This window comes from Colobus angolensis, unplaced genomic scaffold (genome assembly GCF_000951035.1).
Source record: "Colobus angolensis palliatus isolate OR3802 unplaced genomic scaffold, Cang.pa_1.0 Scaffold569, whole genome shotgun sequence".
NCBI classification, from domain to species: domain Eukaryota; kingdom Metazoa; phylum Chordata; class Mammalia; order Primates; family Cercopithecidae; genus Colobus; species Colobus angolensis.
The window spans coordinates 1,427,269-1,451,390 of NW_012119254.1; the positions used below are offsets into that span (position 1 = coordinate 1,427,269).

Genomic DNA, 24,122 nt, shown 5'->3' on the forward strand with positions numbered 1-24,122 from the left:
AATAGAACCATTCAGGCAATAAAATGCTATATTAGCCTTGCAAATGTTGCTCTTCTGCGAAAAAATTAAAGGATAAACCTAAACTTAATCCCTTTATGTAGTACGTTACATATAGATCACATTTTAGATAATAATGAATGCCAGAATGTGACTTAAGCTTTTCCTCATGTAATTTTGCTCAGGTTTTTTTTTCGATCCTAATTGGAGCTTTCAGTGTTGGTCAGGCTGCCCCATGTATTGATGCTTTCGCCAATGCAAGAGGAGCAGCATATGTGATCTTTGATATTATTGATAATGTAAGTCATTTATTATTTTAATGTCAAAAGAAGTCTTTGAGCTTGTATAATTAAATCTGGCTTTAGGTTGCATATTTTTGAATCAATTACATTGAATAAGTTGTACTGACTAAAGTGACATTTAATTTTATGAAATGAATGACCTCTTAGTAATAAATGAAAGGAAATACCTCTTATTAATATTTTTAAAATGTATCTTTAGATAATATAATAACACTGATCTCATTTTGGAGAAGTACATCTGCACTAGTGCAGAGCAAAGATGTTTCTCTTCCTAGTTTTTAATCTTGATTTTCACTTTCATGTTGTAGCCAGACTGAGAATCTTACAATTTCTATATAGGATGGGGGGTAGATAAATTATTGGTCGGGCCAAACTGACAGTAGATTTTGCTGTGGGTTGGCCCTCTCCAAAAAATTATCACCGTATGTTTGGTATGATTTTAAATAAACTACATTAAATAAGTTAAAACTGACTACAGTGAAAAAGAAAAAGTTTTGACATAAAAAAGTATGTCACTGCATTCAAATATTGCAAAGTAGATAACTGCAATTTGATCATTTAATCTAAGCAACATTTCCTTTTTCATTGATCCAAGTCATGAGAAAATTTCTCAGTTTCTGATTGTATTAAAAGTTGACATTATTTCTAAATAACTGCTATAATCAATCATAACTGCTATAATCAATCATTGAATCTTCTCAGTTCAATCTATTACATTTATTATTTAGGAATGAGCTAATTTTCACTAAATGCTGAAATATTTGGCTATAATATATATCAATTATTGTATTTTTGTTATTGCACTTGTATAAATATGCATATCTGACCATTTAGAAAATTTATGAGGATATGCCAAAAGCTTAAAGGGAAATATTATATGAAATGAGATGAATATCTCTTATGTACTCTTCAGGAAAAGACTATTTTCTGAAAAGGAGTATTTCTTTAAACAGCACACATACATATACACACAATCTTCATCTTGGGTTTTTCTTATGTGTAGGGGATTGTGACATTCCAGGTCCTATTTTTGGAATTTGCTGAATCGTATTCCTTAAAAATGCAAATTGTTTGTACTATGATGGAATAGTCATTAAATTTTGTTTTATTTAGAATCCTAAAATTGACAGTTTTTCAGAGAGAGGACACAAACCAGACAACATCAAAGGGAATTTGGAGTTCAATGATGTTCACTTTTCTTACCCTTCTCGAGCTAACGTCAAGGTACTGCAAGTAATATTTATAGGAATTCCTAACTGAGGTTGATTGTTGAATCATGTTAAAGAATAAAGTCCCCATTATTTTGATATTTATGTGCCTTTTCCTTTGGGGGTTATATTCCCTTATTTGATTTTTTTTTTTCAACTTTCAAACTGAATTGAACTATTCCCATTTTAGGGCTTTGTTGTGAAGTGTGTTCTTTTTTCTCATTTCCCTTACAGATCTTGAAGGGCCTCAGCCTGAAGGTGCAGAGTGGGCAGACGGTGGCCCTGGTTGGAAGCAGTGGCTGTGGGAAGAGCACAACGGTCCAGCTGATACAGAGGCTCTATGACCCTGACGAGGGCACGGTAAGTGGGAAGAACCAAGCTTTCCAGAGTGGGAAGCTGGATACAAATTGGCCCTTTGAGATTGGTTTTTCAGTAACAAATTTGCATGTGAATCCAGTTTTGGTAAAGAGCCTGCAAAATGGCAATGCCTATGGATAATGCCTTCACACCCTTGGGCTGGTTTCACAAATGTATGAAATAAAAGTCATAAAAGCTGTGGAAGCTGGACAAAGCTCTCCTCTGTTCTGACTAAGCTTTCATAACACATTAAATTACTGCAAAGCAGTCTACAAACCACTGAGAGGATTACTTTCAATGAGTTATTGGGTTTGGTCAAACATATTCCTTATAGCAATTGTTGGCAACAACTGATGACAATTAGGGTCACCAGATATTTTAGGACAGCAATTAAATTCATCCAAGACAGTTGAGTTTTCTTAAACTTTGGAATATCAAAGGGGGAAAGTGGAATGATCTCTTAAGAAACTAGTCTCTTGAGAAATTTCTGGAAACACAGGGACAGTAATAGCCTAGGGTATATTTTTTGCTGTTTAAAAGTTTTGTTATAAATTTGAATTTACAGAAAATTTTAACTAGAGAACTCACAGATCCTTCACCCAGATTTAGATTGTTTATATTTTGACCCACTTGCTTTATCATCTTCTCTTTCTCCGTGTGTGTGTGTGTGTGTGTGTGTGTGTATGTGTATTATGTATACCCTTATACTTCAGAATATATTTTCTAAAAAGGACATTCTCTTAGATAACCACAAAACGATGATAAAAATCAGTAAATTTAACATTAATGCAATACAAGTCCACAAACTATATTCAGAATTTCCTCATTTGTCCCAACTTTAGAGCATTGAGTTTATCTGATATTAAAATGAATTATAATTCAATAATTGTGAAAACAGAAGATTATAAGGTAAAAAGTAAAAATAATGGCATGCCGAAACCAAAAATCATAAAAAGGCATTGGGACAGAACAGAGATCTCCAGAATTAATATATAATTTTCTATAATATGTGGAACTATTTATTTAATTAAAGAAAATTAATGTTATTAGAAAAATCTGATATTACTATGGGAGAACATAGGCCCATTCTCATTTACTAAAGTAAACTCTGGGTTGGTTCAAGTGTAAATATTTTATTTTTTAAAAAGAACCTAGTAAAATACCAACCATTAAGGATTTAAATTATTATTGAAACAATTCACATTTTTAAAGAAAGCATATGTTAACAGAAAAAAAGATCTTCAGAAATTCTGTAACTCAGAGATATTCACTGTTTAACATCATGATTTAATAATTTTCTTACCACTGAAATAATAGAAAAAGTGCCCAGTGGTATAATTGATTAATTCAGTTGTTCCTGAAGCCTCTTTCCAATAAAAACCAATAAAACTATGATAAAAGAAAGCAATAAAGGCCTGACATGGTGGCTAATGCTTGTGATCTCAGCACTTTGGGAGGTTGAGGTGGGAGGTTCACTGGAGGCCAGGAGTTTGAGATCATCCTGGGCAACTAATGAGAATCTGTCTCTACAAAATATTTTTTTAAATAGCCAAGCCTGGTGGTGTGCACCCATATCCTACTTGGGAGGCTGAGACAGGAGGATCACTTGAGTCCAGGAGTTCAAGGCTGCAGTGAGCTATTGTTGCACCAATGGTTGCACTACTATGCTCCTCCAAAGCCTGGGTGACAGAATGAGACTCTGTCTAAAAAAAAAAAAAAGGAAAAAAATAAAGTAATAAATTGGAGCAAAAGATTTATTATATATGGAAAAAGTATTATATTTATTATTGCAGAAGTTAATATGAATATATGAAGGCAATTATGAACATGTGACTGTCTGGAATATAAACGGATTTGTAAAAAGTTTCAAGAAATGGTCAACTTTACTTATAAATATATACAAATGAAAACAGATATAAGCTATCACCTCATACCTATTAATTGGAAGAAAAGAGATTAAAATGATAAAACCCAGTGCTAGTAAATTACAATGAAACAGATATATTTACATATTCCTGTTGACATTGTAAATTATTAAAATATTTTAAGAGAATTATTTAGCCTTTTATCAACAAGCAACAAATGCCCAGCAAATGCAGTCATGGTATATGTAAGCAATTGTTGTCAAGGGAGAAAAAATAAATCATTATCTTCAACTTAGTAATTTTCTACTCTTGCAATAAATATTGAAGGAAGCCAAATATTGAAAGGATTGGAAATAAAGTAAATTGTAGTATGTAAAAAATAGCAAAACGTCAGCTGGGCGCAGTGGCTTACGCCTGTAATCCCAGCACTTTGGGAGGCCAAGGCGGGTGGATCACCAGGTCAGGAGATCAAGATCATCCTGGCTAATACGGTGAAACCCTGTCTCTACTAAGAATGCAAAAAATTAGCCGGGCGTGGTGGTTGGTGCCTGTAGTCCCAGCTACTCGGGAGGCTGAAGCAGGAGAATGGCATGAACCCGGGAGGCGGAGCTTGCAGTGAGCAGAGATGGTGCCACTGCACTCCAGCCTGTGCAACAGAGCAAGACTCCATCTCAAAAAATAAAAATTAAATAGCAAAATATCATAATGCCATCAAAATTATATGTAGACCAGGAAGGTAAGTATGCATTTTTATTTAAATTTAATATTGGAACATAAAAATAATGGTATGCCAAAAACATAAAACCCAAAATAGTTTATGACAAATAATCCTTCCATGAAAAAAACTGTATATATGAAAATAAATATCAGGAGAGAGCAGATTTTAATTTTTGTTCTTGCATATTGCTGTTTATTTCTAATTATTATTTCTAAACACTGAACTAAGTTAAATATTAGGTAGGATGTTTTTCATAAATGGTCTTGATACTTCAGCTATTAGATGGTTAAATACCTAATATGAAATATTTCTTTCTTTCAGATTAACATTGATGGGCAGGATATTAGGAACTTTAATGTGAGCTATCTGAGGGAAATCATTGGTGTGGTGAGTCAGGAGCCAGTGCTGTTTTCCACCACAATTGCTGAAAATATTCGTTATGGCCGTGGAAATGTAACCATGGATGAGATAAAGAAAGCTGTCAAAGAGGCCAACGCCTATGAGTTTATCATGAAATTACCACAGGTAAAACCTCTGATAATGTAGTTGTCCTTGAAATTAGAATTTCACCTCATAGGACTGAGTTTGTTCTTCAAAGGTTTAGCTAATAATGTTTGAGATGCATGATTGTCCAACTTTGCTAGGTAAGTCCCCTGAATGACTCAGTTAGGGGTTAAAGGATTATAGCCTGGTAGATGAGTAATATAAAATTTTATACAGAATATGTCAGTTTTTTATAATTCAGAATTCATTTATCTTATCATACTTTATGATACATTAAAATAGTTAAGACAAAGCTCCGTGTTGTCTTTATGTAGTTTTATAGAATTCCTAGCCTTTTTAAATTTAAGTTACTTCAAGAGCTGATCCATGTTTTCTGTGGTAGAAATTTGACACCCTGGTTGGAGAGAGAGGGGCCCAGTTGAGTGGTGGGCAGAAACAGAGGATTGCCATTGCACGTGCCCTGGTTCGCAACCCCAAGATCCTCCTGCTGGACGAGGCCACATCAGCGTTGGACACAGAAAGCGAAGCTGAGGTACAGGCAGCTCTGGATAAGGTCAGTAGACCCTAAACAGCTGAAGGACCACCACGTTGAAACCTATTAAAAATTCTTGCCAATGCTTCCAGAGTCTGGATTGAGAAACAGTAACATAAGGGCAAATGAAGCTACCTTATGGAGCTGTATTGATTTCTCCTTTGTGTCAGGTTACATTGTCTTCAGAGAGAGGTGAATGACACTGACTTGTTCTGACCATGGTGCAGTGAGCCCAGATCCAGGTCTCTGCAACAATCCATTTAGTTTTGTTTATTTCTTGCACATTGCAAGGTTATTGCAAGACTACTTTTGGCCAAAAGTAGTCAAATTAATATATATATATATATATATTTAAATCTGGTTACCCAGATTTAACTGGGTCCAGCTGCAAACCAATTCAAAATACTCACCCTGTTTTGTAGGCACATAATCTTTATCTATTCATGTAGGTGACCAGGTGCTTTTCTGGAAATAAAGTTCAGCTCTGTACTTGTCTAAGCATATAAATAAGCAATTCATTTTAAGGGTGCTGAGTTCATCTGTCCAGCTCAGATATTCCTAAGTCTCTCATTAGCATCTTTACTAAGTTGAAGTGTCACAGAAAGGACCTTATCTTGGTACACTTTTGGGGTAATGCTGATGTCATCTGTATTAACAACACATTGCAAATACCAGAGTCAGATGACACCATAGAAATTAGTTTCAAACACACAAATATCATAAATATATTTGATTTAAGACAGTTTAGTAATAACATGTGTAAGTTCCTTAAGGAATTCTATCGGAACCACCTCTTACAATTTAAGAGACAAGCTGCATTTATATCTGAATCCTAAGTTAACAGAACTCCCTTGTATGCTGTAAACTGTAGTCAGTTAATGCTTCATGGTTTATCAGCTTAATATCTTGACTCTTTTTGTTGTATTTTAAGACAGGGTCTTGCTCTGTCACCCAGGCTGGGGTGCAGTGGTATGATCACAGCTCCCTGCAATCTCCACCTCCTGAGCTCAAGCCATCCTTCCACCTCAGCCTCCTGAGTAGCTGGTACTACAGGTGTGCGCCACCACACCTAGCTAATTTTTGTATTTTTGGTAGAGATGGGTTTTGGCCATGTTGCCCAGGCTGGTCTCAAACTCCTGAGTTCAAGTGATCATCCTGCCTCAACCTCCCAAAGTGCTAGGATTATAGACATGAGCCACTGCACCCAACCAATATATTGACTTACTTTATATAATTTAATAATGCTTAATAAGACAATAATAATTATTCCTTACAAATTCTTACACTGAATTATATTGCTTTTGTGTTTATTAAATCATGATATGAAGGAGTCAAAATATAATGCATATAAGACTGGTATATGGCTGGTTATTCTGAAGTTACTTAAAGTAGGACATCATAAAGTAATACATGCATAAGTTAAACTATTAATTCTAACTTAAAAATATAATTAGACATTCATGTATTGACATAGACTTTTTAGAGTAGAGTCAGGTAGAATGAGAGATATATTTACCAAAAAATATCAAAAGCAAAAAAGAGTCCTAGTCAGCCCTGGAGTCTAGATTCCAATCATTTCCAGGATATAGATATTCAATATACAATATTAGTTCTTGCTGTGCTAACATAATAGAATTATTGGAGGTGACCAGTATGTATTGTTTTTCATAATATGACCTCTGCCAGAAAAACTGTGTTCTTGCAAGTTTTAGTATGTATTTGGACAAGTCACTTCATTCAATTTTAGCAGTTTCTTTGTGTTGCATAGGATCATAGCACACTCCTTAGTTAATAACCTTTTATATATTTACTTTAAAAATAGCTGATGAACCACTCATAAGTTTTTAAAGTCTCCAAGAAAAGCTATTAGCAGCTTAGGGTAATGGTTAAGGGCGCAGGCTTTGATGCTAGGCTGGGGTTGGAGTCCTGGCTCTGTTCCTTTCTAGCTGTGTCCTTGGGCACATTAACCAACCTCTCTAAGCCTGAGACATGTCTAAAGTAGTGGGGGAAGAAGGAACAGTAATAGTATCATAGGATTATTTAAAGAATAACCAAGATACTGCATGTAAAGTTATTAGCACATGCCTAGCACATAGGAAACACTTGATATTGTTGGCTGCTGCTATTATTATGGTGATTACCATTATCAAGATTATTATTATTATTATTATTTGGTTGTTAAATTGGTTACCTATTGCTACATAATAAACCATCTTGAATCCAGGCTTAAAACACTTCCATGTATTGGCTGAGTAGATCCCCTGTTCTTTCCACGTGAGCACCTGGCTGCATTTACCTGGAGGGCTGGCTTCATTAAAATGGTCCATGGTGGCCTCACTCACACGCTGGCTGTTGGCTGGCCATCTCAGTTCTCCATGTGACTTCTCACACTCGTACAACAGGCTAACCTGGCTTCCTTACAGGAAAGTTTCAGGGCAGTGTACCCAGAGAGCAAAGACCAATGCGTGAAGTGTCCAGAGGATTAGACTCCAGAACTCATCTTGTTGGTCACAGCAAGTCACAGGCTAGCCCAGATTTGAGGAGAGATAACAGACTGTGCCTCTTAATGGGTGAGCAGTAAAAAATCTGTGACCATATTCAATCTTCTAAAGCACGCCCTCTGTCACAATTATTTACATTTCTTCTGCATGCAAAAGAAGATCACCTCTTCTTCAGACCCTCAAAATTTTCATACAGTGATAGCATCTGGCTCAAAGACCAGTGTCTGAAGATGTGCATGTGGTCTAATACAGATGAGGGTTTTCATTTTCAGCTCATCTTGACCCACAGACCTATGAAAAAGACAAGTTATCATCAACACACACTCTCAACATAGAGTTGCAGTGCAGGGACAGGATAATCATAGCAGATACTCATTCAAACAGGAAGCTCATAGCAGTCCTTGGCCACAGCGATTCTGACATGCAGCCAATTACCCCACTACTCCAGGGAAATGGAATGTTTCTTGATTAAGGCCCGATTCTGTTCCCCAGCAGTGGGTTCCCTAGTCTATTGTTCTCTTTAGTTCCAGGGTCTTTTACCTTCCCTCTGAGAGGGCTTTCCTTTCTCATAAGAAATGGTCTGTCTCTGCAGCTGAGAGGCTTTCTTAGCATGTTTCTGCCCATAGAAATTTAGGGCCCTTTTCGTTTTGTACTTTTTTCTGTCTCTTTTAGACTAAGCTGAAGGACTCTCTTAAAGACTTTGTGAGTTTACTTAGAATCTAGCTGTCATTTACTCAAGCCCCAGAAGTTATGCCTATATATTTTATTTTGAGACAGGCCCCTCTCTTCTTTGGGCTGCAAGTGAATCTGCCATCAGAAAACTCTTAAAGAGTTTTTAAGGTGCGATGTGTGTGTGTGTGTGTGTGTGTGTGTGTGTGTGTGTTTGTAGCTGAAAGTGTCTACTAGGCTCTGCCTAAAATCTTTCAGAGATTTTTGCTAAAAATCTTACACCCACACACTCAGATTTTTGCCCTGATTTCACTGGATGACTAACAACTTCACTTTCCAACTGCGTACTAGGGTCTGCTATATCGTCTTTAAATTCTCCTTATAACCAAGTAGCTCATTCTTTAGCTGATCATTCTCTTCCCAAATCTCATTGTACACAGCTAGGGGAATCCACTTGTCTCTCCTAGAGATGTCTGGAATCTCCTCAGCCAGATGTACAGATTCATTAAATAAAATGTCTTTCTTCCTAGTCACTGCAGGAAATATTTTTGTCAAGTTTTCCAAGGTTACATAACAAAGGTGCTCCTTTTCTATCCTCTTTACTCTTCTTTCAGTCTCCACTAACAATATTATCACCTTCCTTTCAACCACCACCTACCACTCAGTCCCAAAGCCAATGTCACATGTTTTAGGTTTTTGTTACCGCAGCATCCCAATCTAATTACTAATTTCCATACCAGTTGTTTTAAGCCAAGAATTTAGTGGCTTAAAATACAAACTTGTATTGCCCACAAATTTGTGGGTTGGTAAAGTGGTTTTTCTGTTGGTTTTGCCTAGTCTTACGTCAGCTCAGGGTCACCTGGGCTGGAATGTTCAAGGTGGCTTCACTCATGTGCCTGGCAGTTGGGGATAGCTGTTGCCTAAGGCAGGTTGCTTTTTCTCTCCGAAGCCAGTTATCCTCTAGGAGGCTAGAGAAACTTCCTTTCACTGCGGTTCCAGGGTAACATCTGAAGATGGCAAAGAGACAAACTGTGTGAGATCCCTTGAGGCTTGGGCTTCAGAAATTGTAGAAATCAATTTCTTTACATTTTCTTTGTCAAAACAAGTTACAGGGCGTGCCCCGATTTGAGGAGGCAGAGAAATTGGCTCCACCTCTGTATAGGAGAAGCCACAAAGTGTTTGTGGCCATATTAATCTGCCATAGTTGCTATGAACATAGTTTATAATCTACAGTAATTGGCTCCACACTGCAAGGTAACTATGCTAATACTTTTACAGACAATAAACCATACCTTTAAAGATAAACCCTTTATGACTATATGCCCAAAGATGATACCAATCAATCAGTTAGCCAGTCACTCTAACTTACAAGCCAGCTTTCTTTTTAATGATGAAAAGTTGAATTTCATAAATTGTAGTCTTGCTTCTGAGGACCATAAGGCTATATCACTATTATATCTACTGTTATTTCTACCCAATTACCCATCCTGGAAGAATAATATTTTTCTTTTGTGGATCCTTTATACATTGATCTTGTGTGGCACCAGCTTACTGTAGTTAGCTACTTATTTTTATGCCACCCCCAGGAAGCAGAATTAATAAAAAGATTCATATTTGAATCTCTACAACAGCCCAGTGCCTTGCACATAGTAGAGGCTAAATATTTACTAAATTGAATATGATGGTCCAGCTCATTGAGAAAATATGTCTACATTAAAATAATATTTTTTTTTGAGACAGAGTCTTGGCTCTGTCTCCAGGCTGGAGTGCAGTGGTGTGATCTTGGCTCACTGCAACCTCTGCTTCCCAGGTTCAGGCAATTCTCCTGCCTCAGCCTCCTGGGTATCTGGGACTGTAGGCATGTGCCACCATGCCTAGCTGATTTCTGTATTTTTAGTAGAGATGGGGTTTCCCCATGTTGGCCAGGATGGTCTCAATCTCCTGACCTCGTGATCCGCCTGCCTTGGCTTCCCAAAGTGCTGGGATTACAGGCGTGAGCCACGGCACCCGGTCCTAAAATAAAATTTAATAGTGATGACCATATTAGCTTTTGACTCTACAGATTAGCAACTATTTGTCAAAATAATTAAAATGCTATTAAATATAAGTTCTTGAAGAAAGATGTAACAGCAGATTTGGTATTTTGGCTCTTTTAAAGAAAGTCAATACAGTTTCATACCTACATGCACACTCCTGATCATGGTGTTATCATAGCAGAACAGGAAAAGAAACAAAATGGTGGCCAGGCACGGTGGCTCACCCTTGTAATCCCACCACTTTGGGAGGCCGAGGCGGGCGGATCACAAGGTCAGGATATTGAGACCATCCGGGCCAACATGGTGAACTCCATCTTCACTAAAACTACAAATTAGCCGAGCGTGGTGGTGGGCACCTGTAGTCCCAGCTGCTCGGGAGGCTGAGGCAGGATAATCGCTTGAACCCAGGAGGCGGAGGTTGCAGTGAGCTGAGGTCACGCCACTGCATTCCAGCCTGGCCACAGAGCAACACTCCATCTCAAAAAAAAAAAAAAAAAAAGAATCAAATTGGTGATGCTATGGTGATTTTTATAAAAAGATTCCAAAAGGTTTCATTTTGATGCTGTTTTACCAAAGTTCCAAAAGGCTAGTAGATTAGTCCTCCCTTTGTTTAGGCCCGCCTTTCATTCCTGCACATCTCAAATTAGTCCAAGGTCTAAATTTCATAATGGTTGTTGTACCTAAATCTAGGATATTTATTTGCCAATGTCCTGTCATCATCAGGATGTCTGGGAGCTCTGAAAAAAAAAAAAAAAAAAAAAACTTTTTGTGTGTCAAAGCTCTACTTTGGCCAACTTCTCTTGGTCAAAGGTGACAGTTGCTTACTTTTAAATTGATGAACACATACTTTAATTCTTTTACATAGCAATCATTCACTCATACATCTGATTCCAATTCCTTTGTGTATATATGTTGACATATCATCAACGTATTATCATCATCATGATAATATAGTCATTGTTAGCAATTTATTCATCACTCAGTATCATGAATACAATTACAGTAATCAAATTATTTCTTATATGCTTTATTATGTATGGACTAAACCCAGCTTCCATATAAGTAAATATTTGTTAGTGCTTCTTTGGGGCTTACATACTAAAAATGAAAGAATAGTCTTAAATGTTGTCCAAGAGAGCTGTGTTCTAGCATCTCTTTCTTTTCAGTGATTTTTTTCTTTTATATTTACTTAAAAACAATTGATTCATCTGGATTTATTTTAGTGTAAGGACTAAAATAGAAATACCACATTACTTTATTAAGTGGCTACACAATTGTCCCAATACCATTTATTGTATAATTCACCTTTTCTCTACCAATAGGTCATACCATATTTATTATAATTAGATTCTTAAATGGTTTATGTCTATTTCTGGACTCTCCATTTGGTTCTGTTAATCAAATTACCCATTCACATGCTGGTTTTTCCTAGATTTTACTATTTTAATTGCTGTAACTTTTCATGTACTAATATCTGTTCAAGATATTTCCTTCTCATTATTCCTCTCATTGACTTCTTTTTCAGAATTTTCATGGCTATTTTTAAAAAATTGAGATACAAATCGCATGCCATAAAATTCACCCTTTAAGAATATACAATTCCAGGGTTTTTAGAATATTCACAAGGTTGTGCAACCATCACTGCTATCGAATTCCAGAACATTTTCACCACCTCATTAAGAAACCAGTCACTCTGCATTCCACCCTCACTCCAGCCCTTGGCAACCATGAATCTACCTTCTGTCTCTATGAATTTGCCTATTCTTAGATATCTCATATAAATAAAATCATACCATGTGTCATCTTTTGTGACTGACTTCTTTCACTTAGCACAGTGTTTTCAAAGTTCATCTATGTTGTGACGTGAATCAAAATGCATTCTATTTTATGGCCTACCAATATTCCATTGTATGGATATACCACTTTTTTTTATGTTTGCCAATTGATGAATATTTGGATTGTTTCCACTTTTTGCCTATTACGAATCTAGCCTCTCATTTTTAATTTATATGTTAACCACTTAGGTGAATTAGGCTATTCTCTAATAACCATCCTGATGATGTGGTTTGATTGTCTCAGAGTAGGAGTGATCTTAAGCTATTGGGTAAAAGGGCTAATGAGTGTCAGAAAGAGTAGCTATTATTAATGACATAATATCAGTACTCTTATTGGCATTATCCAGGATTTAAATGCCCATTTATAAATTCACCAAGCAAACATATGAGGCCACTAAACTAGTTAGACAGGTGATTTGTAGATTTTAGCATGCATAAAAATCACCTAGCACACTTGTTAAAGAGCAAAGTTACTTGCCTTACTCCAGAGATTATGCTTTGGATGGTTTTGAACCATAATTTTAACAGTCCTGATCCCAAGGTACATTTTCACCTAAACTGCCTGCTTTCAGTTCATCAGAATCAGTTACGATCAGGCTCTTAAAAAGGGACCCTACAGCAGTGCTCTGGAAAAGGCTGTCACTTGGCAACAACTTCCCTAAAATATTTCTGGTAATGTCTCTAGCATTCCATATAACTTAGAGCTAGGACTTCTCAGACAAGTGTGAAAACACTGAAGAAGGATCCAACCCTTGTTTTTCTTAAGTAAACACTGACACTACCATAGGTTTCTGAAGAAATCATCCATCCTGCTACTGAAGGGGTTAGCCACTTGTCTGGTCCCAAACTCAAGTCTGACTTGAATTTTTCATCAAGAGTGATGCCTTTGCCATAATCACATAAAGATCTGGAGTATAAACTACTCTCTAATCATCTACAAACAGCATTCGTCCAAGTGCTTAACTGTGCATGTTAATTGACAGTGTGCCAATACTGTAACCCTGATGCGTCACATTTTTGTTCTTTTAGGCCAGAGAAGGCCGGACCACCATTGTGATAGCACACCGACTGTCTACAGTCCGAAATGCAGATGTCATCGCTGGGTTTGAGGATGGAGTAATTGTGGAGCAAGGAAGCCACAGTGAACTGATGAAGAAGGAAGGGGTGTACTTCAAACTTGTCAACATGCAGGTACTTGCTTTTCAGGAATTTTTTCTGCTATTTGCTCCTCAACATAGTGTTCTTTACATATTAAAATATGATCCAGTGATTGCTATACTGAGCAAGAAGAAACTTCAACGAGATACCTAAAAGTGTATATCTGAGACTTTAAATCAGAATCTGTAAAGAGGTGGCAGGTGAGAAAATAGGGGAAAGGGCCAAAAACATCATGGATATATTCCTTAGGACAGAGATTCCTAATTACCTGGGGAATATGGTCAAACTAAAAGGTCCTTTCTACCATAATGGAATGATCAGAGTTTTGGGAGTCAGAGAATGAGAGAAGTGTTTCACATTTGTCTGAGGAGTCCTGGCTGTGAGTTATATGGAATGCTAGAGACTTTACCAGAGACATTTTAGGGAAATCGTTGACAAGTGACAGCCTTTTCCAGAACACTGCTGTAAGGTTCCTTTTAACGAGCCAGGATCTCTAGTGGTTGAGGGAGGTCTCATGTGATCTAAAATTGTTTCCCAGATGATCCTAATAAGACCATCATCAAGATTCATGGCTCTAGGAAGTGAATAGTTTGTCTTTTAAAAGGAAAGAGCAGGCTGGGTGCAGTGGCTCATGCCTGTAATCCCAGCACTTTGGGAGGCCGAGGTGGGCAGATCACCTGAGGTCAGGAGTTCGAGACGAACCTGGCCAACATTGTGAAACACTGTCTCTACTAAAAATAAAAAAATTAGCTGGGCATGGTGGCGTACGCCTATAGTCCCAGGTACTTGGGAGGCTGAGGCAGGAGAATCACTTGAATCTGGGAGGTGGAGATTGCAATGAGCTGAGACCACACCACTGCCCTCCAGCCTGGGTGACAGAGGGAGACTCCATCTCAGAGAAAAAAGAAAGAAAGAAAGAAAAGAGCATTCATTCACTCTAGTTCTTAAAACAGGTTATATTGATAACTATTAGTTTTTCTTCTTATTAAGACATGTTATTATACTCAGTCACTTGAGCAACATTGCAGAATAAATAACCTAAGAATATTTTATTCTATGAACAAATTCTATATACATTTGCTTTGATAACAACTGTAATTAGTATGTACACACATTGTTTTGTTCTTTTGTCTTAACATTTCAGATATATGTCATCCACATACTATTATTTGAATGGGTGCTCAGAAGTTCATTTTATTAATGTGTGAAATTAGTCATTTTTCTAAAGTTAGATATTTGATCTGTTTCCAGTATTTCTCTATTCTAAATATTGCCATTGTGAGCACAAGTAGATCAAAAAAGGTTGTCAAAATTTTGCCTTGTTTTCTGACAAGTAACTTAACTCTTCTGAGCCTTTGTTTCTACATTTGGAATACCAAACCTACCATGAGAGGTTGCTATAAGTTTATAAAAATAAACATCTGAATATTTGTGTACCAAAAAAAAAAAACCACTGAAATGTTTAAAGGGGTGAATTTTGTGATATGCTAATTATATTTCAAAAAAGCTGTTTTTCTTTAAAAAAAAAATTAGATGGTGATAAATTATGGTTACTAAAACTTGCAAATTCCCCCAAATGAAAATACCAAATGAAATGACGAAAAGTTTTATAACTCAGGCTTGCATTTGCCAGAGAGTGTTCTCCAGTAGGAGGGAATCAATCACAGTGTCTTTGCCGAATGCTACCATATGGTCTAGCCACCATAAAGGATTTTTGTCATTTCACTAGTTAGGAATGCATAAAATGTTACTTTAAATCCATTTTAGTTTTCATTTCATGAATGGTTACCAAGGGTCTGTGATTTTGCCCCTAATGACATGTTGAATCCTCAAGTGAGATAACCACTTGGCTGTCCTATTGCGATAAGCTCTGTAAGAATGACCTCTGCTTCCATCAGGACTTGGATTGGGAGACTGCTAAAGAGATACAGACAGCTCTCACCTTTCTATATCATATTTCCAAGCTTACTTTCTTAGGAAAAGTTGTACATTTGAAGACTGAACAATGAGTGGTCTGGCATGATAGAAATCTGTCACCAACTAGGCAACAGCTTTGAGCAAGTCATTTAACCAAATTGGGTTTTGGTATCCTCACTTGCTAAATGAGCATGAGCTTGAAGTAAGATGACCTCTGATATTTCTACCAGCTCTGGCATTCTGTGATTCTCAGCCCCTTTGAATGGTTCCACCTGGGTACCCCCAAATTTCACATTTCTGATTTGAGTTTTGCCCTCCCACTTACTTGGTAAGGCTGGAGAGATGAGGGAAAGACCCATTGTGAGCCTGAGAGTCAGCAGATGCTCAAGCTAATGCAGTACTCTTTTCTCAAGTCTCAAAGACCAACCTGGTTTTCATTCAACCTTGTTTTGGTGTTGTTTCTAAGAAGTATCACTGCTTTTCCGTTAGGTAGACTGTTGGCTCTTTGTTGCTTCTCTTAGGTGTATCTTAATTTTTTTCTGATTATAAAGTAATCCATTCTTTTAAAAAATCAAGCATTTTTAAAAAATCCAAACATGTACATTTTAGACACTTGAAAGTCATCATAAGCCAAATCCCTACAAATAGCCACTGATAGCCATTTCATATTTATTTTTCATCTTTGCCAGTTTAAAGAGTTAAACAGTATCTTCAAATTTAACTATTTATAATATTGAGCTTATTTTCACATTTTTATTGGCCATTTATATTTTTCTTCCTCTGTGAAAGTATTTGTTCCTGTATTAGGACATTTTTCTGTTGTGTTGTTCCTAATATTCTTATTGATTTGTAAGAACTCTTTACATAAAAAGGAAATACACTCTTCTCTTGCATGTATTGGAGAGATTTTTTTTTTCCTGCTTCGTTCCTTTCCATTTCACTTTGTTGTATTTGGCTACCATAAAGAAGCTTTAAAATTGTATGTAATTAGGTTGTCAGTTTTTTCCTCCATGTCGTCAGGATTTGAGGTTGTTCTTTGAAAGGATATTCACCCCATTTCCTTTCAGAATTTATTGTTCTGCTTTTTACAATTAAATCTTTGAGACATCTGAAGTATATCTGGGTGGAAGAAATGAGGGCTACCAGTTTTAAATAGATACTTTTTAACACCTGGTGGAAAAGTGGCTCTCTTGGCTTGGAGCTTGATGACTTTCAGCTGAAGCACCCAACACCAAGTGAGTGTTTTAGGCAAGGCACAGAAAAAATATTATGAAAGAGACAGGTAATGTTCATTTGGTCATAGAAGGAAGCTAAAATCTGAATGGGCTTATTGGAAGAACTATCCGTTGAGATGGACCTCTTGATAGCATAGATGAGATTACAAAAAGAGGAAAAGTTCCGGGGAGGTATTCATGAGAGGTGGTCCGGTTTGACTTGCCATGAGCTAGATTTTTGGGGATCCAGGCTTGGGCAGGTACTGGGAAGCTGGGGATGATTTTGAGCTGCCCTTTAGGAAAATAAATCTGGTAGCAGTGTGGGAACAGATGGCAGTGAGAATGCAAGGGATAAGTTACAAAGTCTGTAGCCTAGGTTGGTTTTTGTTGAGAGATGGTATAAAATTGATTCAGTAATGAGCAAATAAGGAAGTTCACCAAGCAGAACATATCATTGCAATGTGGTTCAAGGCAATATATAAGCACATGGGCAGTGTTCTGTCAGATGTTGAATGAGCAACTGCTAAGAGATCATAATTGGTTATTGTAGGTACAGTAAGGCACTAGCCAGAAGATTGGGTTCAGGGCAGGACTTGAAGGGAGGAGCAAGAACAAGACACTACTACAAGGACTAAGACCCTGAACCAACCATTAAGATGTGTAGTTGGACATAGATGAAGCAAACAGGGAAGCAGACCAAAGTCCAACTCCAGCAGGGCTTGATGTTCCCTCAACCATACTAGGCAGTGAACTAGAAGTCCTTAGATCGCCACTCCCCATCCCCATTCCCATTAAAAAGAGAATTGATCTCACAGTCAGCAATGATGCTGAGCCTGCATGTTGGGTCACATGGGTCAAGGTGTGCGTCAGAGCAGGACTGTGATGAAGGAAGATGACCATACTCAGCCAGCCAAGGAAGACAGTTTTACCTCCCGTGGGTAGTGATCAGGCTCTTTGATTCAGCTTTCCTTGTTTGTAGATTTAAAAACAAACCCTTAGTAGTGTTTCCATGTACTCTTCTTCCCTTTCTTGGTGGCCATGACTTGTTCCCTGAATTACTGCATATTGAGTAAATTCCTGTATACCTTCTGGATTATGAAAAATGTGTCTTTAACTTTTTAGAAAATATTCTTATACTCCAATTTTCTTATTGTCCAAATTGAATTTAACTTTTCTATAGTTCTTTATAGGTTTTTAGCTATCCTTGATTGAGAAGCACTTAGGAAATCTGAAAAGCTTGATACATGTAATATTCCAAATTGCTTTATGATTCTAAACTTAGAGGTTACGTCCATTTGGACATACACACACACACACACACACACACTTTAATGTCTTGATATTCTTTCAGACATCAGGAAGCCAGACCCAGTCAGAAGAATTTGAACTAAATGATGAAAAGGCTGCCACTGGAATGGCCCCAAATGGCTGGAAATCTCGTCTATTTAGGCATTCTACTCAGAAAAACCTTAAAAATTCACAAATGTGTCAGAATAGCCTTGATGTGGAAATCGATGGACTTGTAAGTTGTTTTTCACTTAAATTAAGTCTTTTACTTTGTAGTTTTGCTACAATTGTCGAAATTCTTAGCCTTGCAAATATTTTTCAGGCACAGATGACTGCTACTATGAGCCATACTCTTTGTAAAGAAAAAAAAATTCAAATTTTAAATGTATTTGACAATGAATTGAAATCAGTTCCAATTATAAATGGATTTTCAAGGGAAAAAATCCAGAAATGTAGTCTTTGTGCTGAGAGGCTTAATATTAAAATTGAATTTGACATTCATCTTTGAGGTCCAGAGATAATAAGACTGGTCCAAAACGAGAGGCCCTGATATTTGCATACTCTATTGGGTAGGATTACATTTGATTATCTTTATTAGGAAACCCAGAATAGCATCTGTTTAAGCAAATTAAGAGCTTTTATTTCTGTTTCACATACCAAAATCTTAGAGGTGAAAAACTTAGAATGGTAGCTCCACAGTCCCCATAGACACAAGCTCCCTTCATCTTTATCTGCACTACCCTGACATCAGGTTTCCATCCTCAGGGTCACTTATGATCTAAGGTGGCTCCTGAAGCCCTACCTATCACATCTGTGGTCCAAGCAACAGGAAGAAACAAAGAGGTTTTCCAGAATTCCCATATAATACTATTACTTATAAAAGTCATTGGTCATAATTCAATCACATGGCCATACTTAGATAGCATGAGTATGGAAAATTCAATTTTTTCTTTTTTTGCTGTATGCATTGACACTCTAAATTAGACTGGAATTATCTTACTTAGAAAAAGAGGAAAATGGTGAGAAATAGCAACATTGGATTTAGGAGATTATTAATTCCAGTTAACAATTTTATTTATTTATTTATTTTTAATGTTATTTTTTGAGACAGGGTCTTGCTGTGTTGCCCAGGCTGAAGCACAGTGGTGCAATCGCAGCTCACTGCAGCCTCCACTTCCTGGGGTCAACTGATTGTCCCACTTCGGCCTCCTGAGTAGCCGGGACGACAGGTGTGTACCACCACACCTGGTTAATTTTTTTGTGCTTTTTATAGAGACGAGGTTTTACCATGTTGCCCAGGCTGTAACAAATAATTTTATTATATAGAGAGAATCCATTCCAAAAAAATATTTCCTTATTTCAAGATATAGTTTTGAGATATTTTGATGTTATTTATTGACGAAGGCTGAGTTTATTTTTACTCTTGTGTTGGCCTGAGAAAACTAATTCTACCAAGAATTCAGTGCATCTGTTTTTATCTGTGTAGGCTATTATTGCAGAAATTATAATACTCTTAGGGGTCTTGATCTTGGTATATTTCTAGAAAGAAGAATAACAATTGTACCATTTTGGAGCTTCATTATTATAAGTAAGATAAGCAATTTCTCCTCTTTTGGCTATGGAATTATCCACTTTTCATTTCCTCATTTATTTTGAGACTTATTTTGCTATCTCTTTAAACTCCAGTATTTCACAGGAGCACGTCTCTTAAAGAAATGCACAGAGAAGAGGGGGAGGCAGGAAATGCTGCAATCAACAACTGTCCCAAGTACCATCGCAGGGGGAAAACAACATGTCAAAGGAGAGGGAGAGATTAAGTCTGATTAGAGGGACCTGAGTAGACCTGTTTGTGTGCTGAAGAGCAGTAATTCAAGAAAAAGATTCATTCACTATGCTGGAGATAGGGACTTAAAGATAATGTTAACTAGAGAGGAAAAAAAAAAAACCCTGAAATACAGAAAAAATGGGTAATTTGTAAGAAGAAGGCTGAACAGAACCTAATTCTATATTCTCTGTTTTTTAGAGATATAAATATAACCTTTCTCAGCGACCTCAAGCTTTTGGGATCCCATAGTCACCTATGTCTCAAGTTTAATGTTAAACTGCTTCTATCATCAGAACATTCTTTGTGAGACCTAAATCCTGCATGCTTGGTCGGACATTTAATTAAACATTTGCTGAGAATCTTATATGTGCCAGGAATTGGATACTTTCTAGGAATATAAAGATATAATATTTACCTTTAAAAAAAAGTTACATACTAGAAATGGAGATATGTAAACAAAAAAATCACAAACAAGCTAAGCTATGAAATAAGAGAACTCTGCACAGGGAAAAGTGTGATAAGAGAAAAGGAATGTAATTAATTTGGTTTTGTGAGTTGGAAATATGGCACAGAAAAGGCAAGGTTTTGGAGTGAGGAGGCCAAGCCCATGTTCTCCAGTTAGTAATGGTTTCCTACATTTGCAAAGATGTTTATCCATCTACTCAGGTGTATTGTCTCATTTGACCCTGATATCATCCCTGTTAGAGAGGCAGTACTGTATAATAATATATGAGAAAACTGCAGCTCAGCTCATGTGGCCCAGCCATGACTGTCACACCAACACAGTGTTGTGTAACTCCAGAGCTGGATGCCAAGGTGTTTGTGCCCAGAGCCTGCTACCTCACAGTCTGCTGAGGCCAGAATAGGGACGGGCTAAGCACACCATGAAGGTTGCTTCTTGGCCGAACAACCTATACTCAGTTTATGATGTGTAATCAGTAAACATTGTTAACATGTTATAATATACTGTCCTACTCTCTAGTAGTGTGCTTGTCATTCTCTGCACCTAGTTTGCAAGTCCCTTGAGGGCAATGGCCATGCCTTTTCTATGTCTACGGACTCTGGTAACTCTTGTGTCATCACCAGTTTGCCCTGATGTTTATATGTTCTAGGAAGCAAACGTGCCACCAGTGTCTTTTCTGAAGGTCCTGAAACTGAATAAAACAGAATGGCCCTACTTCGTCGTGGGAACAGTATGTGCCATTGCCAATGGGGGGCTTCAGCCGGCATTTTCAATCATATTCTCAGAGATCATAGAGGTAAGTTTGCAAACATCCCATAACAGCCTGAATTAAATCAGTTCATCAGCTGCTGCTTCTCCCAACCTCACTAACTGGCTCCATTCTGGGATTAAGCAGCCTTAAATTAAACTAAGCCAAAGTCCTTAAATCCCTTTTGAGAAAAGCTGTGAGGGAAAAGATAAGTAGCCTTTGAATCACTCTAAATTATGATATTAATGAAATTATAAAATGTAAAATCAGTGAAGAAGGCATTCTAATGAGCTCTCTTCATTTGGTGAAACTGGTGTCAGACAATGATCCCCAATCTGTTTGTGTAGAGAAGCTGGTACACGTCACACAGTGAGGTGGAGAGAGAGTGGAGCGGGGGGGATTAAAGTCATAGAGTTTAATAAGAGTCCAGGCATTGGGTATAGACTGGCCTCACCACTCAATAGCTCTTGGTACCTCAGTTTCTTCATCTATACAATAAATCTATCTCATAACTTGGCTGAGGATTAAGAGATTATATAGGTAACTATCTGGAAAGCATTTAAGAGTGTGTGCCTTGTAGTAAGTATTCAAAAAGCAATAGCCACCCCATTTTAGCAATCCTTCCAAGGCTTGGGGAGTCCAAGACTAAGAATGAAAACATACTAGTCAATCATTCAATTAATTGGGGGATATTTAAAGGAAGTTATCACAGATACAAAGCCTCCATCAATTCCGTGAAATCCAGAATTCGTATTCTACAATTTTAGTCAACCTCTAACATTGTTGGAGAGACTTTATTGTTGAGGACAAATAATTCTCCATCATGTTATGAGTTTATTATTTTGTGATGTTGGACATTGATCCACAATTAAGACCACAAGCCAAAAAATAAATAAATTAGAAAGGATCCTCCTCCACATCTTTTAAAGTTTCAAAACAAAGCAAGCTCTGGCTCTCTTGCAATTCAAGGCAATGTAGACTATATATTTTGGGGCATTTATCTGCCTAGTGCTTCTCCAGGCACTGGAGATACAGTGGTACACAAATAAACCGAGTCATGTCCTCAAACAGCATGGTTTCTGTTGGGGAAGATACGCAACAGACAAACAAATAATCCCACAAACATGTAACATGTTGAGGGATAACAAGTGTTTTAAAAGATGGGTAGGGTAATAGAGAGGGGTTAGCTGGGGGTGCTATTTCAGATAGAATGCTCAGGAGAGGACCCTCTGGGTAGAAGCCTGATGGAATGAGAAATGGAGGGCTGAGGCAGGGAGGAATCAGAGGGAAAAGGGGACATATAGGAAGAGGAACAAATGCTAAAATGTGCAGCCACTCACTGTCCATATGCAGTATGTCAACCTATGTTAATAACCATGCAGTCAGAAAGTAGAATAGAGATTACCAGGAACTAGGAGGAGGGAGGGAATGGGAAGTCATTGTAATAGTATCAAGTTTGGGAAGTTTGGGAAGGTGAAAAGTTCTGTAGATGGATAGTGGTGAAAGTTGCACAACAATGTGACTATACTTAATGCCACTGAATTATACACTTAAAAATGGTTAAAATGGTGAATTTCGTGTTATGTATATTTTACCACAATTACCAAAACCCTACATATTTGAAGCCTGGTTTTAAACATGTGACAGTCAAGCCACTATTTATGGGGTAGTGAACAAGGATCAATCATGTAATCCAAGTGGGCATTTTAAATATTCTTTTGTAGATTTTTGGACCAGGCGACGATGCAGTGAAGCAGCAGAAGTGCAACATGTTCTCTTTGCTTTTCTTATGTCTGGGAATTATTTCTTTTTTTACTTTCTTCTTTCAGGTAGGTACCCATGATTTGCCTTTCTCATCAAGTTTATAATTTAATTAGAGAAGTTAAATTAAACCTAATGGAGCTTCCAAATTCTTACAGTGAAATAAATTGCAAACACGATTGGCATGAGGCTCTGCTGGAGGGTAGACTCCTTATCAGGGGGAACTGTGACTTCCCTGTGTCCTAAATTATATTAGATTACGAGTTTGCCCTCAGCAAACATTCATTACCAAGGAACAAGAGACCTCAGTTTACTGCAGAACATAAGAGTAACTTAAATTCAACGGGTTGCGAACTGGGGAAGTACGGTCCAATAGCATTCTCTTTCCTGTTGTTACTCTTTATAGAATAATAAGTAACTTCTCTGATCTTTTCCTACTTAATTGATGAACTATTTGAAAGAACACAGTATTTTGCATTCTAATATTGTAGACCTGGCCAAAATAAACTAGTCAAACTCTCTAATTGTACTTTTCTACCTAGTTAGACTTCTCTTTAATTTCTTTTGTCTCTTTAACCCAGTGGGCACCACATAGGCCTTTCAAATATAATACAATCCAGTCAGCAAAATAGTGTTTCCTAGTCGTGCCAGCATGCTTCTCTTTTATTTTTGTTGAACCAATGGCAAAAGTAAACCAAGCTTTTTATTTAGAAATCATTGCCCTACTAGATACAACTCAATGATCTGATCCAGCCCCAATCCCTGGGATGCTAGGCAGTGCAGCTAGAAAAATGTGTTTCAGGGGCTGCAGGAACAGTGGGCTGATGCATAGAACTGTATTGCCTGTAGCAATCTGCCAGCAAATGGAGGGGGAGGGCAGTCTGGTCCTGGACAAGGAACACCTGGGACCTATTCACCAGGTGCACTGATCACCCATCCCCCTGGCTTAGTAAACAGTTCTGATGTGCACTCCCCAATGTGCCCTCGGCACGGCTACCCCAACACTCACAGTGTGGCTGGAGACTCACACATCCCAGAAGTAAGCCCACTTCTGGACATCTGGACTCCTCTCCAGTTTGGATGTGGTAATTAGAAGGAAATTGTCCCAAAGAGGCTGGAGAAGGAAGAATACCCTGATTGTTCCCCAATTTGAGTGCAGGTGGAGCAGTGACCAGGAACCAGCATACTCATTTGGATCTTGTTTCTAAGGACATCCTTCCCCTAC

General features: G+C 37.5%; 1 protein-coding gene across 3 annotated transcripts in view; it reads left to right on the forward strand.

Moving 5' to 3' along the window:
- Positions 1-24,122, forward strand: part of ABCB4 (ATP-binding cassette, sub-family B (MDR/TAP), member 4) — a 68,622-nt gene that overhangs the window by 23,870 nt on the left and 20,630 nt on the right. For all 3 annotated transcript variants that reach the window (XM_011961771.1, XM_011961772.1, XM_011961770.1), the window contains exons 9-17: positions 183-296; positions 1,413-1,523; positions 1,742-1,867; positions 4,769-4,972; positions 5,334-5,504; positions 13,554-13,715; positions 18,165-18,335; positions 21,038-21,184; positions 22,861-22,965. In XM_011961771.1, coding sequence (XP_011817161.1) covers positions 183-296; positions 1,413-1,523; positions 1,742-1,867; positions 4,769-4,972; positions 5,334-5,504; positions 13,554-13,715; positions 18,165-18,335; positions 21,038-21,184; positions 22,861-22,965 — 1,311 coding nt within the window. The remainder of the gene's footprint in view (positions 1-182; positions 297-1,412; positions 1,524-1,741; positions 1,868-4,768; positions 4,973-5,333; positions 5,505-13,553; positions 13,716-18,164; positions 18,336-21,037; positions 21,185-22,860; positions 22,966-24,122) is intronic.